General features: G+C 40.8%; 1 protein-coding gene across 6 annotated transcripts in view; it reads left to right on the forward strand.

The window, feature by feature from the left end:
- Positions 1-21,502, forward strand: part of robo3 (roundabout, axon guidance receptor, homolog 3 (Drosophila)) — a 164,103-nt gene that overhangs the window by 137,150 nt on the left and 5,451 nt on the right. For 4 of the 6 annotated variants that reach the window (XM_085288289.1, XM_085288285.1, XM_085288287.1 and 1 more), the window contains 15 exons: positions 1,417-1,622; positions 8,522-8,603; positions 9,486-9,654; positions 13,658-13,824; positions 13,942-14,063; positions 14,213-14,429; positions 15,885-16,015; positions 16,565-16,748; positions 17,127-17,378; positions 17,830-17,869; positions 18,132-18,271; positions 18,349-18,630; positions 20,055-20,196; positions 20,689-20,907; positions 21,281-21,480. In XM_085288289.1, the coding sequence (XP_085144415.1) occupies positions 1,417-1,622; positions 8,522-8,603; positions 9,486-9,654; positions 13,658-13,824; positions 13,942-14,063; positions 14,213-14,429; positions 15,885-16,015; positions 16,565-16,748; positions 17,127-17,378; positions 17,830-17,869; positions 18,132-18,271; positions 18,349-18,630; positions 20,055-20,196; positions 20,689-20,907; positions 21,281-21,480 (2,553 nt within the window). The remainder of the gene's footprint in view (positions 1-1,416; positions 1,623-8,521; positions 8,604-9,485; positions 9,655-13,657; positions 13,825-13,941; positions 14,064-14,212; positions 14,430-15,884; positions 16,016-16,564; positions 16,749-17,126; positions 17,379-17,829; positions 17,870-18,131; positions 18,272-18,348; positions 18,631-20,054; positions 20,197-20,688; positions 20,908-21,280; positions 21,481-21,502) is intronic. The other 2 variants (XM_085288286.1, XM_085288290.1) reach the window with 1 other exon arrangement.

Here is a 21,502-nt window from a genome sequence, read left to right on the forward strand (position 1 = left end):
AAAACCAGGAACTCTCATGTTGTCAGGTGATAGTGCAAACAACTGCTTCACCATTCTCACAGTGCCTTAATTGCCTCTTGGGGATAAATAAAGTCTTTCTGATTCTTTCTGATGAAAAACCCCATATAATGTCACATCAGATTACTTGGAAAAAATTTAAGCAAAAAATTTAAGCTATCTAAAGCAAAATTAGATCTAATTTTTATTTTTAATGTAATGGCATCTTTGGAAATTTCAATAGTTGTGTTTGTTTGTCTTGCTGCTTAGAAGATCTATACCAGTCTCTTGTGTCAATGGTGATGATGATGAAGCCAATGAAAAGTGTGGATTCACCTTAGTTTACTACTAAAATGCAGTACTGTGTGTGGTTCTGGAAACTTTTTCTTGTCGAATTGCCACAAATCTAACAAAGACTCTAGACCCAAAACTCAACATTTACTAATAATGTCGTCATAGTAACCTCTTGACAAGTAAATAATAATAATACTGTTTGAAATCTCTGTAATATTTGTTGTTTGTTGATTTGGTGTGTTGTTGGACGAGTCTGGCAACGCATCAAAATTATTTGGACATCTGAGAATAGTAATTTTTACTTTTTGAAAGGCTCCGTCAAAAGATTGTTCTTTCACAGATCCTCTACACGTAAAAGTATAAAGAGCTTGCAACACCAGTAATTATAGTAGTTTTATTGAACACTGAAACAAACTTATATGTCCATCTCATTGTCTTAGACATGACTATCTGTAGATTTCTACTTTCTGCAGAACACAGAGACAGACAGTGATAGATCACAAAGATCCTTTGAATAATGACAATAAACTTTCTGCTACTTTCGTGATGGTAGGCAGTGGGACAGTTTATGAAGTTTGTTTTCTGAAGTTTCAACTGCTATAATATTGTGGTTTTTGGTGCAAGAAGTGAAGCTAGGTTAATAAATTAATAAACTGGATTGATAGACTATTGGCCTGATGAAATACCCGCTAATTATTGGTTATATTAAGTATCACACAGAAAAACCAGGGGAAATTGTGAAATTGAAGGCACCAATACCACAAACATGGTCAAGAGGTTAAGTTCTAGCCGGCTTTATAAGCTTTCACCTGTCAGTCAAGCAACTGTGTCCGCAATTTGAAATCAAGTGTTTAACTTTTAAAAAATCCCTCTGGAATTATTTTTACAGACCTATAAAAATACTTTTTCTTCTGTTAAATTGAGCATTTTACCCAGGGAGCAAAATCTTAGGTGTCATTACATATAAAATGATTTAGATGTTTGCGTCCTTTCGAATACTTTCTAGGCTTTTGATCATTTGCATTTATGCTAGATAAAGTGTAGTGGTGCAAACGCTTCAGTACAGTGAAGTAATCACCTTTGGTTCAAATCCCATCCTTATGTGAATGTTCTATGTTCCTACAGCACCTTCAGACCGGGTCCCTCCCATCATCCGCCAAGGACCAGCCAATCACACATTAGCTCCTGGATCCATGGCTCAGTTACACTGTCACATCATGGGCAACCCCATGCCCAGCATACAATGGGAAAAAGATGGCCAAAGGATCCTGGGAAATGATGGTCGAATCAGCTTGATGGAAAATGGAACTTTTCAGATCACCAACCTCCAGGTACTGGAATAAGACTCATACTCTTACATTCATTTGCTGTTTAATAACAATGCAAATATAGTGCGTTTCATTTTTTTCCAATCCCATGTTAACGAAGCCGTTTGCTTTTTAAACTCGCGGCTTTTCTATGATGACATTCAGCAGTGTGTATTTTATAGTCCCTGTAATCCCACCACACTCATTAAAATGTATCCACTGTCTGCATGTATCAGTATTAGCACATCAAACATGATGTAGTTTACAGAAGATAAACCTAATCCAAGAGATAAAACAACAGCTTTAATTCCAGGAAAGTATGAAGCATTTAAACAGAGGACAATTTTACGGTTGACTCAGACGATGAGTTTTTATGAGCGGAGGAGAGGTGGGGAACATTGAGGTGTGATCAACATGACAATGAGCGTGCGAGGCCATTAGCGGTCGTTAGCGCCGTCTTACTCCATGCTAATGAAATCTATTCTGCCCAGAATTCCCTCCTGGGTACGAAGCAGCACCTGAGGTCACCGCAGCCTCGAAGAGACTCGAGGAGGCGTGCGCATTAATTGATTGTGGGTTCTCAATGATTAACGATCGCTGAGACTTGTAATTAAATCCTCAATGCATCAGTACAAGTGAGGACTGGATGAATAAAAGAGAGGGCTAGAAACTGAGAAACAGGGGTGAGGGAGAGGATAGAAGTAGAAATAGCTGAGACTCAGAGGCCTAAAGTACATTTTAAGATGCATTTGTGTCATGGTGGAATAAAAGGAAATGTCTTGACAGCTGAGAGCACCATCTTGGAAGTGCTCAGCCTTTGGAACTCATTTGAAGCTGTCAGACAGCATGTTGAAGTTCTCATCAGACTTCAATTCATTTTGATCTGGAACATCAAAACCAATGGTATTTATGGCCTAAGACTGCAGGAACAAGATCACAGAATTACACATAAAAATTATTCATTTTGAAATGTTGTTCCATAAACTTAAGAAGATGCCTTGTCAGTGATGTCATACATTTTTTTGTGGAGTCCATCACTAACACAAGGAATCAAGACCCAGAGTCATGTCGAAATCCATCGTCTGTGTTGCTGTACAGGCAAGTGGTTTGAGCTGTAATGACGGTAGAAAAAATCCCAAAATACAGTCATCCAAGCAGCTCTCCTGCTGTGAACTAACGTCCTTTCATTTAGTACACAGGCTCGTCATCTTATAATATTAATTTGTAGAGAATTTACCTGTAGAGTCGATAAAGTGCATAGAAAAGAAAGTTGTTTCATTTTGATTATGTTAGCATGACAGCATGTGAATATTTAACCCAGCTGTCACTAAACAGGATGTAGATCTGATATATAATATGTTTTATAGGTCTTTGGTAACGAACTAAAGGTCTGGGTAAATGTTTAACCCAGTAATGGTTAAGTAATCCAGGATTTTTGCTTATGAAAGTAGATATCTTGACATTTCGGCAACAAATACAAAGACAAAATAATTATTTTGACATTGAAGTTTGGATTTAAAAAAAAACACATTTTGTATTGGACACTAAAATTTTAGTAGCAGATCATTCAGATCACATACGTTGTGAGATGGGATTCAGTAGGTGCCCACCCACACCCACACTGGAACCACCGACAAGAGTTTTTGACATGCTTTGAGCCATACTCCCTCTCAGTGTCTCAGAAAAACCCAATAACTTTTCATTCTGTTCTATTTACATGCTGCCTAATAATGTGTTTAAAAGATGCCATTGTGACAGGAAGTAATGCTATTTGTTACATCATAGCTTCATTGCTACATTGATAATCCATCAGCTATAAAGATATTTCATTCATTGCCACAAATGTCAACACATTTTATCAACATAGTCCAGTTCCATCAAATGTCCCATAAATGAAATGCAGTCGTTTTGAAAGGAACCTGTTACTGATGATGATGATGATGATGATGAAAAACAGAACAGGGGACATATCAGCTCTGGGTGCTGCAGCACCTGCCACTATATATCTCAGGGGACTCAGCTATAAGTCTTCTCATGTAGGCTAACCAAGTGACACACACTGTGGTTAAACATCCATTTGACCCATGGCATAGGATTATAAGAGATTCAATTCAAATAAAGTCTTTTAGATAATCCCCAAAGTTTGATTCTCTTCATCTGGACGCAGCATTTTCAGTGGGAGAAACGTTTCGTTACTCATCCAAGTGACTTCTTCAGTCTCAGCTGACTGCAGGTTTCCCCAACCTTATAAACAGTACATTTGCATAATGACTGAAACCAGCCCACTGAAGGAACAATGGGCTGGGAGGTCATTTCCTTCATCATTATTATATTATTATCATTAATATGCAAATTCCCATGACCATAGAAGTCACCTGGATGAGTGAGAAAACGTTTCTCCCACTGAAAACGCTGCATCCAGATGAAGAGAATCAAACTTTGGGGATTTACTTACCTGGATGATTGAGCATGCATCAAGATGTTTTAGATAATGGGACTAAACTGCTTTGTTGTTGGTGATATTTTTTATTATACAAGGATTGGCTGTGGACAATGTGTCAAAGCAATGAAAAGAAGTTGCTAAGAAACAGATTTTCTTTTTCTTAATAATATATGTTAAAATAGGTAAAGGCAAATGTTTACAATGCTTTTTCAGTGATTGATTTTTTTTTTTGTTGCCATCTACACTGACAGTTGTTAAACCTGGGGTAGTTTAAAAGATTCATAATGCTCATTTTAAAAAGCTCTTCTATGAATTAGCTCTAAAGTCTAAACATATTAAATACCAAAATAAGCATAACCTTTAAAATGGACAAACAATGAAATCAGACATTTAACTCAGTATAAATAAGTCAATTTCCGCTGTGCCCCTGGAGTAGGACAGATGGTCTGTTTGTTCCTTGTACCCTGGCAATGAGGAGATGCCATTATCCTGGGATCTCTGCCAGACACACTCTATCGTTGTCCGTCACTTTGGTGCCAAGACTCCCAGGCCAGACGGGACGTGTATGTGTGTGTGTATGGCGCTGCTAAATCGTAGCAGGCCGTGGGGTACGTTATAGGGGCTACTAATGTTAGATAAATAAGGAAGCGAAACAGGTGAAGGCCAACAAAGCCTGGGGAGTGTGAGAAGGACTACATGGACACAGCTAAACAGATTTCTGGGAGTAATCAGATTAAAGCAGGAAATCAAATTCCTATGTTGACTTTAAATCCCGGCATACACGCGTTATAGTTGATAATCAGATTTTCCTTCTGCACACACCCAAAAATAGGCTCTGACATCATTATCACCCTTCTGGCTGCTGATGTGCAGGATGTTCATGCTGGTGCTTTTGGGATGGGGTGCAGGTGGAGGGTAAATGAAAAAGGCACCGATGTTCACATTGCTCTGTAGGACTGCCAGATTATTTCTGCAGATTGTATAAAAAAATATCTCAAAGATCAAATATGTGCTATTTAAAGCATAAAAAATAAACATTGACATGTGCCTTCTTTAGGATTGGCGCTCCTCCCTTCTGCTCTCCTCTTGCCTCATACATTTTTTAGAAATGTGTTTTGCGCGCTTGCCCAAAGCTGCCAGCCTTGATTAATAGTCAGGTGTCCCAGCTATTTACCCCACCCACCCTCTGTGCGGAGTCCCTATCCACCGATCAAATGCTACCATCTGGGGGCCCCCTTTTTCCCCTCAGACAGACGCACAAGCCGGCCTACAGGTCAACTCAAGGTCAGGGCCTCTAGAAAGAGGAGAGATGAGTCACCCTGAGCAGGAGGGGAGAGGGACTGAGCGTGTGCACAGTGATCAGCGAGGCATTAGGTGTGAGAGGTTCTGCTGTCCACATCTTCTGCATAATGTGAAAGGTTTTCATTGCAAGTAAAATGAGCTGATGTGGCAGAATAAGTGAGTAAGGGAAGGCTAATTGTGTTTGCAGTGGATTTATCAATTGCCATGTAAATTGATGAACTACTGAAACATCTCACAGCAAGCAGCTGAAAAACTAACTGCAACCACACACACAGAGCTGGAAATAATTATGTATAGAGCCAGGAGGCCTCGTAGGCATAACTTATATTAACCACAGTCTTTTGTCTTCATCATTTATTGCAAACTGAGCTGTGACACATGGAGTTTTAAATGTGTGTTAATGCAAATAGTTTGTTTGACATATTTTCTCACATAAAAGCACGTATTACCTCTTTCCCATCAATACAGTAACAATCGCCAAGGAGTTCAAGGGAGCAGAGGGTAGTTGCCTTCTGAGGTTGCAGCCCAAGAAGCCCTGACATTATAAGCACTCTTTCTTCACCAATAGGAGCGCTAACATGACCTAATAGCCAGCTGGAATTTGGCACAGTAACAACTACAACAACATCAATAAGACTTTTTTTTTTTTTGGAGCTGTGTGTTTGCTCTGTGTCGTAGGTTTTATGATGAAAACAGAGTCGGAGAAACATGCTTTTATGCTTTTTTTTATATATAGGTTTAATAGTTGCTAGTGCTGCAAAAGTATATTATTACTTACACCAATCAATTCACATCAGTAGTGTGCTACAGACCTATCCTGGTGTCAGAGCTAACGGGAAATTTAAGACACCTGGTGATGTAGATTCCTCTGATCTAGAAGGACTTTGTGTTATTTACCAGCATGTATGCTATTTGATTAGCCAAGTGGTGGGTGCTCCGTTTACTTAAGTACACATCTCAGTATGTTATGGCTCACACACAGTAAATATTCCCACCCCTTTCTTGATGTTTTAGCACTGTTTAACACTAACACTGAATATGAGATGATTTTTAACAGAATGAATGAAATGAATAAGTGGTCAACCTGAAGGGATAAAGTTTAAGTAATTAAAAAGCATGTTTAGAGGCACTGCTCTTGCAAACTGCTGCTACCTTTAGTGTCACAGTGAAAGACCCCCTAGCAGCTTCTTCTTGTAAGCAATTTCACAGCCCACCTAGCTTTTGGCTTGCTTTTCCAAAAACTTAATAGTATTCAGCTAAACACACACTCGTACACACAGGCACATTTATCACACACTTCTTAATTACATCTGCTCATAGCCTGTCCAGAATGCTAAGTAGCTGTTGAGTAGAAAGACTGGTGCCTCAGACATTTCTAGACCTCTAGCTGGTCATTAAAATTCTGTCCTTTGATCCTTTGCTTTAACTCTCCTCCTTAGATGAGAAACATAAAAGCCACCAGCTTGACTTTAGCTTTGACTTCAGATAGGTCCACTGAGATTCTATCATTTATGGAGGAAAATAAAATAACTGCATTTGACAACATCCCTGAAGTAGAAGTTAATTAAAACAGATGTTATGTTGAGGTAGCCTAATCAGAATGGAGATTGTCATGTGTAAGTGATTCCTGGGAGAAACAGATTTTTAATATACTGTTATGACGAATAAAAGCAGAACAAGATAAACACATTGTAAATATTATTTCAAGTGCCTTAACAGAAATGTGATTTTTTTTAAGGTATTGAACTGTAGATGATAAATCTTGTAGGATGTCACTATAGGTCTAAACAATACTAATGAACTCCATCTGAATTACCATGTGGCCCATGTGCCTTTAAACTTCATCTGTGAGTTGTTCCATCAATCAGCACACCAGTGACTCTGTGCTGCTGTCAGAAGTAGATGTCATTAAAAGAATCACAGCATTCAGACATGAGCGTTCTTCCAAGAATCTCATGACATATGAATGTGTTGGTGTTATGACTCACTCAGTACTCTTAATTTTGGAAAAGTTGTAACGGCTGTCTCACTTACAGTAACAATCGTGTTGGATTTTCAACACATCATTAGTATGAATGTTGGTCAAAGGGCAGAAGCTTCCTCTAAAGACTCGAGGCATCTGCAGACTTTTGAGGACGTGCTGGTGCTGCTCTAAAACATAATTAAGTGGCATGTTTAATGGGCATGCTGTGTTTTATTTTGAAACGTCATTTATTTTTCTGCGCTTTTATTGTGTCTCACTTGCTGCCCTCTTCATCTGCTCTGGGTAGTTTAGTATGGCTTTCTTTGGAAACGTGCTGTGGCACGTCTGCTAGAATGGCAGCCTTGGCCTTGGGTATTATTAGCCAGTGTAACAGACAACACATGGGTAAAGCTAGCCTCCAGGCTGTCTCTGCCAGAATGAGACTGTAGCTGAAAACAGACTTAGATGCTTTTTATAGTTGTTCTTAATAGTGGATGAATCACATTTTAGTATTTCTTAGGTCTTTGATGACAGATTGTTCTGTGGCAACACTAATATAAACTAATGTTGAACTAAACTAGTTTAGCCTTATAGTAATATAAAGGCTGAGAGCCGGGAATTTGAAAACAGTGCCTTCAGATAAGTTTATTTAAGTATATTTCATATCTCCTTTTATGTTGGCACACCACAACAGCTTGTCCAAGCACAATGAGTCAGCAACATGGGGCGAAAGGTTTCCAATGTTCCTCTTGGTTCCTGAATAAAAACAAGAGTGGCACTAAGTGGCCCAGGTCTGAATGAGAGAAAGCCACCTGTATGGCAGATTGATGAAGGTAGCAATTTTCTATATTCTACTTTTCAAAAGGTCTTTAGGGATGAATATACACAAAGCTAAAAGAAGGTTCATCTTTCTTAGACATATAGCCACAAATGGGAGCTGCATGATGCTACAAGTTGACAGTAATAAGCACATTTTTCTGTACTGTGAAAGTGCATTGAAGGTATAGTTACCTGGTTGGCTTTGCATTAATAAAATCTCCCTGCTCCAAAAGCTTTGCATCCACACCAACTTCCAACTGCTCAGCACTCTCTCTGCAAACCATCTGTTTGGAGAGATATGACATTTAGTCTCAATCACTGGTAATGGGTGCATTACCACAGTATCACACACACGCATGCACAATAAACTAATGATACACGTTTTACTGTTGCCAGGAAACAGACTCTGGGGTTTACACCTGCCTGGCTAGCAGCTCCAGCGGAGAGACGAGTTGGAGTGGAGTGCTCACAGTCAAAGGTAAATTGTCTCTGTGTGATTTAAATACATGCAAATGGAAGCTCTATGAAGTGTCTACATATAACACAGAGATGCTACATGTGACGAGAAAGAAAATGTCCATGTATATGAAGTGCTGTTTAAAAAAAGTAATGCTGATTGTCACTTGTTAAATGTCTCCTTATTAAATGTGGGCAACTTAAAATTCATCAGCTGTGACTGAGTGTAGGATGTGTGACTTCACTGTAAAAAGCCAGAGTGTAGGTAGTGTTCCTCATGTCTGTGTAATTGCTTAAATGAAACAAGTAGCTGGGTCTAATTAAAGCACTTAGCCCCTGCTGTTCCTGAGCCAACTGCAAATCTAAATGTCAGTAATTGTATGCATGTGAATCCTGGGGTGAAGAGAAAGGACAAGAGAGGTAAAGCAAAGGTGAGAATATGCTGATGACCAAATTTGGGGTGCAAATGTGAGATATCATCTGTCTTAAAACACCCCATTTATTTAAGTGCTTTGTGTGGCTCTGCCCTTTTTTACTTTCTCTGCAGTGGAGCAGGCATTAGCACATAAAATATTTCAAGCAGTAAAAGATTTGTTTATATGACATTAAATGAAGCCTTTAACGACTTAACAAGCTACTCTGATAACACCTAAGTCTGTTATTTGACTATTAGTGTCAGAACAGTTGGCTCGGGTGTAACAGCAAAATCACAAAGTCTGTTAGAAGTGAGGAGCTCCACCTGCGGCGATGAGGATGCTAATGCTCAGTCAACATTAGTGGGACTACAGAGAGGACGTAATGAAACAGTAGCACTAGAGCCAGCTGTTATAATTAAATGTGCACTATTCTCTTTCACCTTTCCTGCTACTCCTCCTTCTTCCTGTTTGCTTCCCTTTCCATTCAGAGAGCGCAGACGTGTTGGTAGCTCAGGCCACTGAACCCTTCCAGCTGCCAGGCCCGCCACATAAGCCCATAGTCACGGATGTGTCCAAGAACAGTGTCTCTCTGACCTGGCAACCCAATGCCCACGAGGGAGGAGCCGCTGTCACCTCCTACATCATTGAGGCCTTCAGGTAAGTTGACATTGCTATGTTAATCCAGAGCTCTTCATTTCTCTTATACTTTTTGCACTTCTCACCTGTGGTTGTGTGTCTGGATGTAGAGTGGGTTATCTACCAATCAGAAGGTTGGTGGTTTGATACCTGGCTCTGTATAGCGAAGTATACTTGTGCAAGATACTGAATCTCAAGTAGGCCCCGATGCAGCAATCAGTGAGTGTGTGAATTTCAGCGTTTTTTATCATTGTGTTTGTGTGAATGAAGTTTGAAATTAAAAAATGCTTTGAGTGCTCAGTTACAGTAGAAAAGTCCTATATAAGTACAAGTGCAGTTACATTTGTCTTCTTTATTTAACAGTTTTAGGATTTTTTTCTGCAGAAGCCGTGCTCCTTTTGGAACCAAGAAATACTAAATACTAGTTTCTTTAATGTGACTCCAACTTAAACTGAGTAATAATCTGGCAATAATAATATTATTAATTTGATGACAAGTTGCTGATAAGTCGCTAAAAAACACCTTGACACCTTAACAACCTAAAATAATATTGTCTTTTCTCTTGTGGCTTATCTAAATCTGAGTGGGCCTCCACAGAACCCTACAGGTATCTTCACCTGAGCAGAGGTCAGCCTTGGATTAATTAGACCCAGAATAGATTTAGCTAAACAGGGCGGGTGGTTCGGAAGGAAGCCTCTAGATGAAGATAGGCAAATGAAATATGTCCTGCCAATTTGATAAAGTTGGGGACACCGGCAGCGCTTAATCTGATCCAGACGTCCACTGTGTCCCATGGCAACGCCTGAACATTTCAGAATAAAGCAAACGGATTTTCTCTAAAGCAGCTGGAGGGGACCACAGGGATGTTTACAATAACATTCCCTTGCCTGAGGTATAAGGCTTGTTTGTAGGAGCACTACTATGTCTGCTTATGCCATATGTGGTATGTAAAAGGGTTTATTTAATGCACAAAGGCACACTTTCCATTTTCCTGCTGATGCTGTATCGATTTTGTCTTCTGTACACCTGTGTGAACTCTCTTCCACCATAAAGTTGCCTTGAAGCCAGTACTCAGGGTGTTGTGCTCACTTACGCACACGCACACAAACACACGCCACACACACATCCAGACACACACACGTGTGTGTATTCATATCCTTGTGGGGACATCTCATTGACATAATGCTTTCCCTAGCTGCTTACCCTAACCCTAACCATAAAAAATGAATTCCTAAACCTAAACCTAACCATAACCAAACTGTAACCCTGAGACTAAAACCACATTTTGAGTCTCAAAAATGCCTTCAAACTTGTGAGGACTGGGATTTTGGTCTCTGTAAGGGCTGTTGGTGCCCACAAGTATAGTAAACTTCCAATGTTTGGTCCCCACAAAGATATGAATACACACACACACACACACACACACACACACACACACACACACAGTATTTTAGAGCCACTTCCCCGTTGGTCTAATTGTTAGAATTCAGCATAAAGGTAGTTCATGGTGGAGGAGGCCTTTGTGACTGCCTCTCTGCCAAGGTGATGGTAAATTCACAGAGGAACAGAGAAAGGCAGCAGGAGGAGGGATTGTGGTTGGCGGTGGTGGAATAATGCATCTGTCTGGGGCAGTGCCACAAGGCCAACAACATGCCCTCATTTTATGTCAGCAGCTGTGCCTTCTTGCAAGCCCAATTACATTATTCATCAGGACAACAAATAGTATCACTGGGAGAAGATCTTTCAAGCACAAAGTTGTGTGAGCTGCAAAACTTCAGCTATTGTTTCATAAATAATATCAGCACCTCGAGGCGACTGTTGTTGTGAGTTGGCGCTATATAAATAAAACTGAATTGAATATTAGAGGAAACCAAAAATAGATCATGCTCTTGCCCAGAGAGCTTCCCATGCATTGGTTAATTATGAGGTTACACATCAAGTCGGTATTACAAAGCAGCTTGAAGCTGCTTGTCACTCTGCCTTCTTGTTGATAAGACCTACATATTTGCTGTTGTGTTTTCAAACATATTATGAGGAGATTTACAATATGACTGAGTAATATGAATTACTCACGGTAACATTAAAAAGCATGTTATAGAAGATATAGAAATTGTTCATATAGTGAAAATAATATGAAGGTTAAGCTACTGTTAGCCACTGTCTAAGATGGTGGAAAATGCTATGCAATACAATAATTCAATCGAATATTAGTCATCAGTTTACAGCAGTTGTTTATTTTACCTGTTGTTGTAGTTCAGTTCATATTGTAGGAGAAATATGGGAATAATGTGTTTTTCCTGAATTTTAGTTGATATTTTCTCAATTAATGAAAAAAAAACTACTGTAAAAGTTAGAGACTGATCATTTCTTTGTAAGTGAGCAAGTAAGTGGAACAAGTGGGTAAAAAAATCCCTTTTTAATTGATGATTGATTTTATTAATGATTTACTTTTGTTTTCTTAATCTTTTGGTTAGACTCTGGTGGTCTTTATTCCCTGGATATTTGTCAACAAAGCAGAAAATAATCAGCAGATGAATTAGGTTGCAGAATAATCTTTAGTTGCAGCCTCTTCAAAAAAATTATTGCATGAATAACTGGACGGGCAATAAGAGAGTGTATCATCTGCCAAGGTCACTGACGTATTTCACAAGTTCACAAGAATCTTCACATCAGCGTCGTGAGATTCTTCATTTTCTCTGCTCCACTTTTCAGGTGGAGCTTTCATTCAGTTCAGTTTGGAAGTTTTGGAGTAGTCATGCTGAGAGACAAAGAGCAGTAGGCACATGCAAGCTAATTATACTATAGGAGGCCTTCAGTTTTCAGGCCCCTCTTCTGTTTGGATTCGGGAGACAGAAACTATCTCTACTTTTAAGATTAAGCTTCAAACTTTCATTTTTGCTAAAGCATATAGTTAGGGCTGGATCAGGTGACCCTGAATCCTCCCTTAGTTATGCTGCAATAGGTGTAGGCTGCTGGGGCATTCGATGCTCATAGGAGGTCATATGATTGTTGGGTTTTTCTCTGTATGTATTATTGTAGGGTCTACCTTACAATATAAAGCACCTTGAGGCGACTGTTGTGATTTGGAGCTGTCTAAATAAAATTGAATTAACCTCTTAAGCCCCAACGCCCCCTGATACAGGGGCAAAAGGCAGGAGATCAGGTAGGCTTGGGGCTTAAGAGGTTAAATTACTAGTTATTAGGGATGTTCCTAGTGACTAATTTTGTCAACTTAACGCGGAAAAAAATGAGATTAACTGTGTAGTCAAAACTAAGAGACAAATATCAAGTTAGATTTGACAAAAGTTTAATGGACAATGTCAAAAAGTGTCTAAATAAGGAAAATATTGAACCATAAATCACATTCCTCAATCATTAATCACACTTTGCTGCTTAACTTTGTGGCATCTTGTGCATTATGAACATTGCATGTTATACACCAAGCAGACAATGAAGAAGCAGAAAAACCATGCATTATGAATGATACACATTGTTCTACAGTTTGTAACAAGTTTTACCTCAATAAAAGTCCAAATCTAAAACAATAACAAAACAATAAATCATCCATCCCCCCCAAATGACTCAGCTCCTCATCTTATCGCTAACAGAGAGCCTATCCACCCTTCGGAGAAAGCTCATTTCCGCTACTTGATCTTATTCCTCTGCTTTCAAAATAACTAACAATAATAGGCTTAACAAAAAGATCAGACCTAGATTAACTGAGTTATGGAGGTTTTCTACAACAATACCAGGGCTGTAGCTCCATGGCAGCTGGTCGCAGATGGCTGCGTAACATTTGGGACGCAACAATTTATCGACATTGGGCATCATTTAAAATGTTAAGAATAAATGACTAGTACATCTGGTACCAACCATCAACAGAAGCAACAGTTAGTCATCTAGTCAACTAGTCGTGCACATCTCTACTAGGTAGTTTGAGTACATTTTCTTGATTATAATAATATACTGCCACTAAATATCGCACTGCTTATCTGACTTTTTTTCATCTTCTGTACTTTTACAGCCAATCAGCAGGGAGCACATGGCAGACTGTAGCTGACATGGTTAAAATGGAGACACACACCATCACCGGCCTTCTTCCCAACACAGTCTACCTGTTCATCGTCCGTGCTGTCAACACCTACGGCCTGAGTGACCCAAGCCCCATCTCTGAGCCCGTCAGAACACAAGGTCAGCCTGCACCCCCCTTTCACCAAATACAGCAAGACTCACACCTGGAGTTGTTAGAAACAGTGACTGTGTGTTAATGCGCTGACAGCATCACTCTATGTGTGTGTTTTCCCTCAGATGTGAGCCCTACAGGTCAGGGAGTGGACCACAAGCAAGTGCAGAGGGAGCTGGGAGAGGTGGCTGTTCAGCTTCAGGACCCCGTGATGCTAACAGCAGCTTCCATTAGAGTATCCTGGAACGTGAGTGGCACATATTTCCCTGCTTTTTGGGGAACAAGTATTCATTTGGGGTTAGCAAAGAGAGAAAAATAATCTTCCATTTCCTCTCCATCTCGCCGTTCCGTCATCTTCTCTCATCTTCCCCCAATGCGGACCTCAATTTTTTCCAGGTCGACCGTCAGTCTCAGTACGTCCAGGGCTACCGTCTGTCCTACCGGCCCAGCGGGGGAATGTGGCTCCTCCAGGACATCAATTCCCCCTCGGAGCGCAGCACCGTCCTCACCGGCTTACTCAAAGGAACAGAGTACGAGATAAAGATCCGTCCCTACTTTGATGAATTCCAGGGCAAAGATAGCAGAACGTTGCTAGTCCGGACCCCAGAAGAAGGTAATAAGTCTGGTAAATGAAGAAATGAATCAAGAAATCTTCAAAGAAAAGTGTTTCTAATAAACTGGGCTTGGTTTTCTTTGACACTGCAGGGCCTGTACGGCATTTTCATTAGCCTGTATGACACCACATGAATCTCCGTTATGTTATCTAATTTTGAGGTTAATTTTATATCCTCTGGAATTTGAGTTCATCTATACTGATCACTGTTTTCATTAAATTTGTGTGCTGCAGTTTTGGCAGCCAGGGGTTTATATTGGTTGATCCAAACTCCAGAGTAAAACACAAGGAAGGAGGCATATGTGCCATGAGCACTTATGGATTGACCTGCCTGAATAAGGAACATCATTAACTTATATACATGTGTCTTCTCTTTTATTACTTTATGTATTTGTTAATAATGACTGAGCTATAAATATGTGAAGGGGTTAGGAGCACACAAGTGTTATTTTTTCCCCACTCCTTTTCAAGCGCAGGTTGTATTTCCATCCTGTATATCTGCTCTATTTTGTATACATATACATATGTATTAGGGGTGGGTTTTGATTATCGATTTATCGATTAAAATCGATTCTAGCTTGGATAACATGATATCGATTCATTAAAATCCTGAATCGATTTTTTAAATATAAATTAGGTTAAACCTCACAAAATTTCCACAACCACCAAACAACTAAAACAGTAAATGAGTAAATTGTTTTGCTTCCACCACCACTCTCTCTCTCTCTCTCTCTCTCTCTGTACTTCAAGAACAGTTTCCCGTCTAAAAATCTGTTTTCTGCATTATTCGCTTGCTTATTACGCACAAGTCTACCGTTGTTTACAGCGCTGTTGGCCGCTGTTTTTTTTTCCTTTTACTTCCGAAAAGAAAACCTCATTTCTACTGTTCAGTAGGCTACTGAACAAACTTAAACTTTTTAAAATTATGCAAAATTTCATAACGCTTAGCCGTGTCTCTAATCAAACCTCTGTAACTTTGCTCTGCTTCACTTCAGCAGCATCAGGTAATGTTCATATGTTGATTAATGGTTTTCTTTCGTTTTTGATCTACTGCAGAATATTTTTATAAAATCCCAGGCCAGGAAAGTCGCCTTCATGTTTTTCTGTGTTTTATCCTCAGCTACTTTGACACAAAGGCATCTGCTGTGATGCTCACATCTTTGATAAAGTCTCGCAAGTGTCAGCTTTCTTGTTATAGATATAAAAATATGGAAATGTACTGATGCATGATCTGAATTATAATATTTCTGACTCTCAAATCGAATTGAATCGAATCGTGGATCGAATCGATTCGGGACCTTGTGAATCGGAATTGAAACTATTCTAGAAATCAGTGACGATACCCAGTCCTAATATGTATATGTATCTATATGGGTGTATGTTCATAATTTACTGCGCTCAACTACTCTGCTCATCTTGATGAAATGAGAGAAATGTTCCTCCCACCTCTCACAGTACCCAGTGCCCCTCCCAGAGCTGTTACAGTGTCAACAGTGAAGCTCGGCAACAGCTCCAGCTCCAGCATCAGTGTCTCCTGGGAGCCGCCACGCAGTGACACGCAAAATGGCATCATCCAGGAGTACAGGGTAAACAAACCTCAGCCTAGTCAAGTCACAAGTCTCACACTCAAAGTGCCTTGAAGTGACTGCTGTGATTTAGTGCTATAGAAATAAAATTGAACTGAATTGAATTAAATAAAGCTTTAGTGGGGGCAGCACTGTGACTGCCCAGGAAAACCTCTGCAATGTGTAGTAACCACTCTCCGTTCACTGCCTTCACACTTCACACAAGAAAACATCATAGCTGACATGTAAGTAGTGCCTTACACACAAAATGTGTACTCACTGACCCAAATGTTAAGGCGGTTCTCTTATGAAATCACTGCTAATCCCATAAGATATAGATAAAAAGGAAACAGCGGGTAATTGGTGGATTGTGAGTATGATGTTTTCTTCAGTCAGGATAAATGGGAAAAGAAAACTTTACATATAGAAGCTTGAAGGTGGTACATGAAAAATATTTGACTCTGATGTAGTTTTAAGCAAAAAAGGACAGTAGTTAACTAGTTTATCTTTGAATTAAAATGTGAAGTATTTAAAAAAAAGTTAATGGCAAATTTTTCTGTATGCAAACAGGTTTGGTGCATGAGCACTGGTGATGACAACCAGACCCGATACTACAGTAACAAGACAGTGGATGGAAACACGTTGTCCACGTTGCTGAAGGGCCTGATGCCCGGAGTGCTTTACCAAGTGGAGGTGGCAGCAGTGACTAGCGCCGGGATTGGCACTCGCAGTCAGCCGGTGCCCGTCCTCATCAGTGAGTCCACAAAAATAATGAGAATAAAAAGTGGGCCAAGGTGCGAAAGTAGATGAATTAAGTAGACACTAATCCCAGAGGACGCAGGAAAATATTGAAGTCCATAGTGCGGCTCCAGCAATCACATACCTAAAACATCCAAAAACTTGTTATTAGAAGATGCTAATTAATGTTACATCTCAGGTTATGTCATCATCACCTGCTTCAGGTTTATTCAGGAAAGAGGTAATTATGTCCACGGTTAATAGTTTAGTTTAGTTTCACTTTATTAAAGACACACACGGTTTACTGATTGCTATTTTTTGGAGTATGAAAACTAAACAAACCAGCCAAAAATAAAATGGTTCAGTAATCTTTGGTCTTGTTTTTCTCCTGTAGAGCTGCCAGCTGAACAGCCCTCATTAGCAGGTGGAAGCGGAGGCAGTGGTGACAAGACCAATGGTGGTGAGGAGAGCAGCGTGAGTCTAGCTGAACAGATTACAGATGTGGTCAAGCAGCCGGCGTTCATCGCAGGCATCGGAGGAGCCTGCTGGGTCATCCTGATGGGTTTCAGCGTCTGGATCTACTGCCGCCGCAAGAAGAGGAAGGAGCTGAGCCACTACACGGCCTCCTTCGCCTACACACCAGCAGGTAAGGATGAAGGATGATGAAGATGACCTGAAGCTGGGATGATACTTATGAAGGAAGTCGAATCCAGAATGCTGCCATTGACATATGTACAGCCAAATAAAAGGAAAAACTTACAAATAGTTTCAGTGTAATTCCCTCCTAGGCTAAATTTGGGCTTGAATACTTAATAATCTTTATATATACCTACTATTTAGGTTCTGTTCTCTGTACTGCAATAGTATAAGCTTTAATACATGACTAGAAGTTTAAGTATGAACTCACATAATTATAATAATCAAAAAATAAAAACATAGATGCACTTTTTTGTGCTTTTGGTGGACATGAGAACAGCTGACTCTACATTATTAGAATAGGATATAGACTGAAGGATCTGTAAGAAGGATAACAGAATAATTTGTTTGTGAATCCCTGTTCCTCTGCTCATCACTCTCTTTCTCTCTTGCTTTTGCAGTCGGTTTCCCTCATGGAGAAGGACCGGGACTAAATGGAAGGTAACTGGTTTATATCCTACTAGTGCTGTTTCTGTGTGAACTAGTAGGATAGGGTTGCTAAGCAAAGACATACAGACATTTCTAGAATTATATCTCTGAACTTTGTGATATTTTATTATGTGAATCTTTTTAAATTCACACCACATTTCTCACTGCATGCATGCAGCTTTTTCTCTGCCACTCTCTAATTCCATCTGGACAGTTATACTTGATGTTGTACTGCCCCACTACGACTTCAGCTAATGCCAGAGTGTCTCTGTAGGCAAGGAGTGCTTGGGGGCAACATGGGCAACTACCCATGGCTGGCAGACTCTTGGCCCACCACTAACTTGGTTCACAATGGCAAAGAGGCCGTCAACTGCTGCCCGGCCAATCCCGACACAGCTGAGAGATACTACAATGGTAGGAGTGTCTGTTTTTGTGATGCTGTGCTTACAACAACAGGAGCTTTGCTAAATCCTACCTCCATCCCTGTGTAGAAGCTGGCATCTCCAACTACCTGAATCAGACTGAGAAGTACAGCATGGGAGGCTCCACCGAAGGTCCCATCTACAGCACGATTGACGCCACCAGCGAGGACCTGCACAGTTTCACCTACGCCCAGCACAACTCCACCACTCCTTACGCTTCCACCTCCATCATGCCTTTCACCAACCAGACACAAGTTCCACCCCACGGCGGTGAGCAGCAAGACGACGGCCACTGGATTACCCAGCCCGGTCCATCTGGAGCTCAGTACGCCCAGCTGGACCGCTGCAGTGGTGAGGAAGGATTTCAGTTCTGTGAATTTGAAATACACGTCTGTCTCCTTTTGCGTTGATTACTTCGAGGAAATAAGAAAAAAAAGGTGAAATGTAAACCCAAAATATGCCAAAAATATGGCTTTAGATTCCAGTGTTTCCTTACTTTCCTTCCTTACCTTCCTTCCTTTTACATGGATATTTTGTCATCACTTATTGATATGAAATCAGCTCCAGCTTATCCGGAGGAACGCCTTGGTGTTCCCCCAGATAAGCTGGGGGAGGTGGCTGGGGAGAGGGAGGTCTGGGCTTCTCTGCTTAGGCTGCTGCCCTCAAAACCCGGCCATGGATAAAGTGGATGAAGATGGATGGATTATTGATATTAGATTTGAAACAGTCTGCATCTGCCTTCAGAATCGCTTCGGATTTTAGATTGTTCTGCTTTTCTAATGAAAAATACTAATCAGAAAATAGTGTTTTTGTTCTTTGTGGGCTATGTAAAAGCTTGTTTGTGGACTTGAATACAGAGCAAATTGAAAATGAGCATTTAATTCTGAAAGTCCAAAATACACAGAACCAAGGTGAGCAGGGGAATCAAAAGCTAACAGAATCACAAGGAGAAATAGAATAGCTGGGAAACTCGAAGCAGGGAGGCACAGAGCGAGGGTACACACAGCTGTGAAGGATGAGGGACAATGCAACAAAAAACAGAGGAAGACAGAAACAACACACACTCACAGAATAACAAGGGGACAGATAACAGGTGGGATGCAACAACAGACATAACGAGATGACGAAGAAAACTTGAGACACGGAGAACGACCATTACCAACGTAAAACAGGAATACACATCCAAATGTGACTCTGGGCAAGACAGCAGGAGTGGACTTGGGTAACAATGAAAGACAAAGGAACACAAAAACAAGACTGAAAGAGAGCAATCGTTCTATCTGCCAAGGTGACAGATCGAAAAGTTTTCAATGAATGCTGATAAAAATTTGTAGGGGGGTAGAGTGGGCTTGTGCTAACAATCCATGAAAAGTTGCCTTACGTCCACCAATGGTCCATCACGGTCAACTTTATTTATCTGTTTATTTGGATATATTGGTTGAAAATTGACAAAAAGCATGTAGTGATGTCACTTTTACATTTCACACCTGCCTTTCTTGCAAACTTCATAAGAAAACAAAATGAAAATGTACAAAATACAAAACTACTCCCTTAGAGAGTGAGCTGAGGTTTGTGCTCTCCTTCGTGGAAGCAGTTTGGCCAACATGCACTCAGTCATGCTACAAATCCTACTTTGCTGCCTCCGTGTTGCTATTTGTGAGCCACAGGCCTGCTGGGGTATGTGTCAAAATACGGTCATGACGAATCAGCTTATTGTGCCAGAACCTCCCCTTCAATTGAATCGCTGCATTTATTTATGTATGTCATTTTTTTAGGTAAGCCCAAGCAGAAGGTGATGGGTAAGGCTGTAAAGACCCCATCTCTGACCTGGATGGAGTCCTTGCCCCCGCCTCCGCCCATAGAAGAGCTGAAGCAGTGTGAGCAAGATGACGAACTTCCAGAGAACATGGACCTAGGGTGAGTCACAGTCCTGCCTCCTCAGATGCACATCTCTCTGAATTAGTATGACACTGTTGTATCATCACTTAGACTTAGTGTCACCTCTAACAGCTGCATTAAGTATAAAAGCCAGCATTGCTCTTAAGGCCCTGCCCTTAACAACTCAATTATCTCAGCCTTGGTCAACTCCTTGACTGATTTAGCTGTTTTCCCCACCCATGAAACGCAATTAGCAATGTTGACCCTTACCACTTGCACTCTGCAGCCTCATAGCAAAACTCATAGCTGCAGTACCATTCAATGGGAAGCTTAGCCTCCTGCAGTTTTGCCGTTGGCGAAGCCTCCTAACTTGAAAGAACATCATTAATCTTTAAATAGCCTCTTAGCTAGTTGGATTTGAAGGTATCACTGAGTAAACAGGTTGTACTTCGACAATAATTATGCAACACATCGAGGTGTAGAGCCGCACACGGCCTCGCTGAGCTGTAATCTGCTTCACTGTGTATCTAGATCGGATGAGGAATGGTGTCCACCCCTCCCTGAGAGGACATACCTGATGGAAGGCTGCGAGGACAGACCTTCGCCCCCTCAGAGGAACAACGCTTCCTCTCCAGCCACCTCCTACAGTCACCAGTCAACCGCCACGCTCACTCCGTCACCGCACGAGGAGCCCCAAGCCCACCATGACCTCCCCCGTCAGAACCAATCAAACAGCCAGCAGTTGTCACGGTACGTGCTTACTGTATTTTCTAAAGGTTGTGTCCATTTAACTGCACTGTGTCAATGTGTTTAAGTTCAGCAAATGTGCTGATGGAAGGGGATTTCTCTGCTAATCACAGTCATTTTACTGCTTACTGTTTAGTGCTTCATTCACTTCTCAGTAGAATTCACAATTACAGATAAGCAGCCTAGCTAAATCGAGTGCTATTGTCAGATGTGACAGACAGAATAAAATGACAAAACCAATAAAATCACATTATTAATCATGCCAAAAATCATGTGTTTAGCTGTATAGTAAACCTCACTCCTAAACATTACAAGATTTAGCTTCTGCTTCAGTTTATTTTTTGCTCCAGTAACATGCTGCCCTCACTTCCCAAAGCAGAAGGTTACCCTGCGGTCCCATGCCAGTTCCCCAGGCACCGAGCCCGCTGCTCACCCAGTCCAACCCCAGCCTCTCCGGCCAACAGCATCACAGCTCATCAGAAGTTGGCATGCTGCAGTGCCAGAGTCCTGCCCATCGCTGCCTCCAGAGCCAGGGCCCAGCTCTGAATGAAGACAGCATCAGCACGACCACGCCGGGTAAAGTGGCTGACGTGCACAC

Source organism: Mchenga conophoros, linkage group LG10 (genome assembly GCF_057382185.1).
Source record: "Mchenga conophoros isolate Kocher_MC1m ecotype Shallow Benthic linkage group LG10, M_conophoros_male_GT1.1, whole genome shotgun sequence".
Classification (NCBI taxonomy): Eukaryota; Metazoa; Chordata; class Actinopteri; order Cichliformes; family Cichlidae; genus Mchenga; species Mchenga conophoros.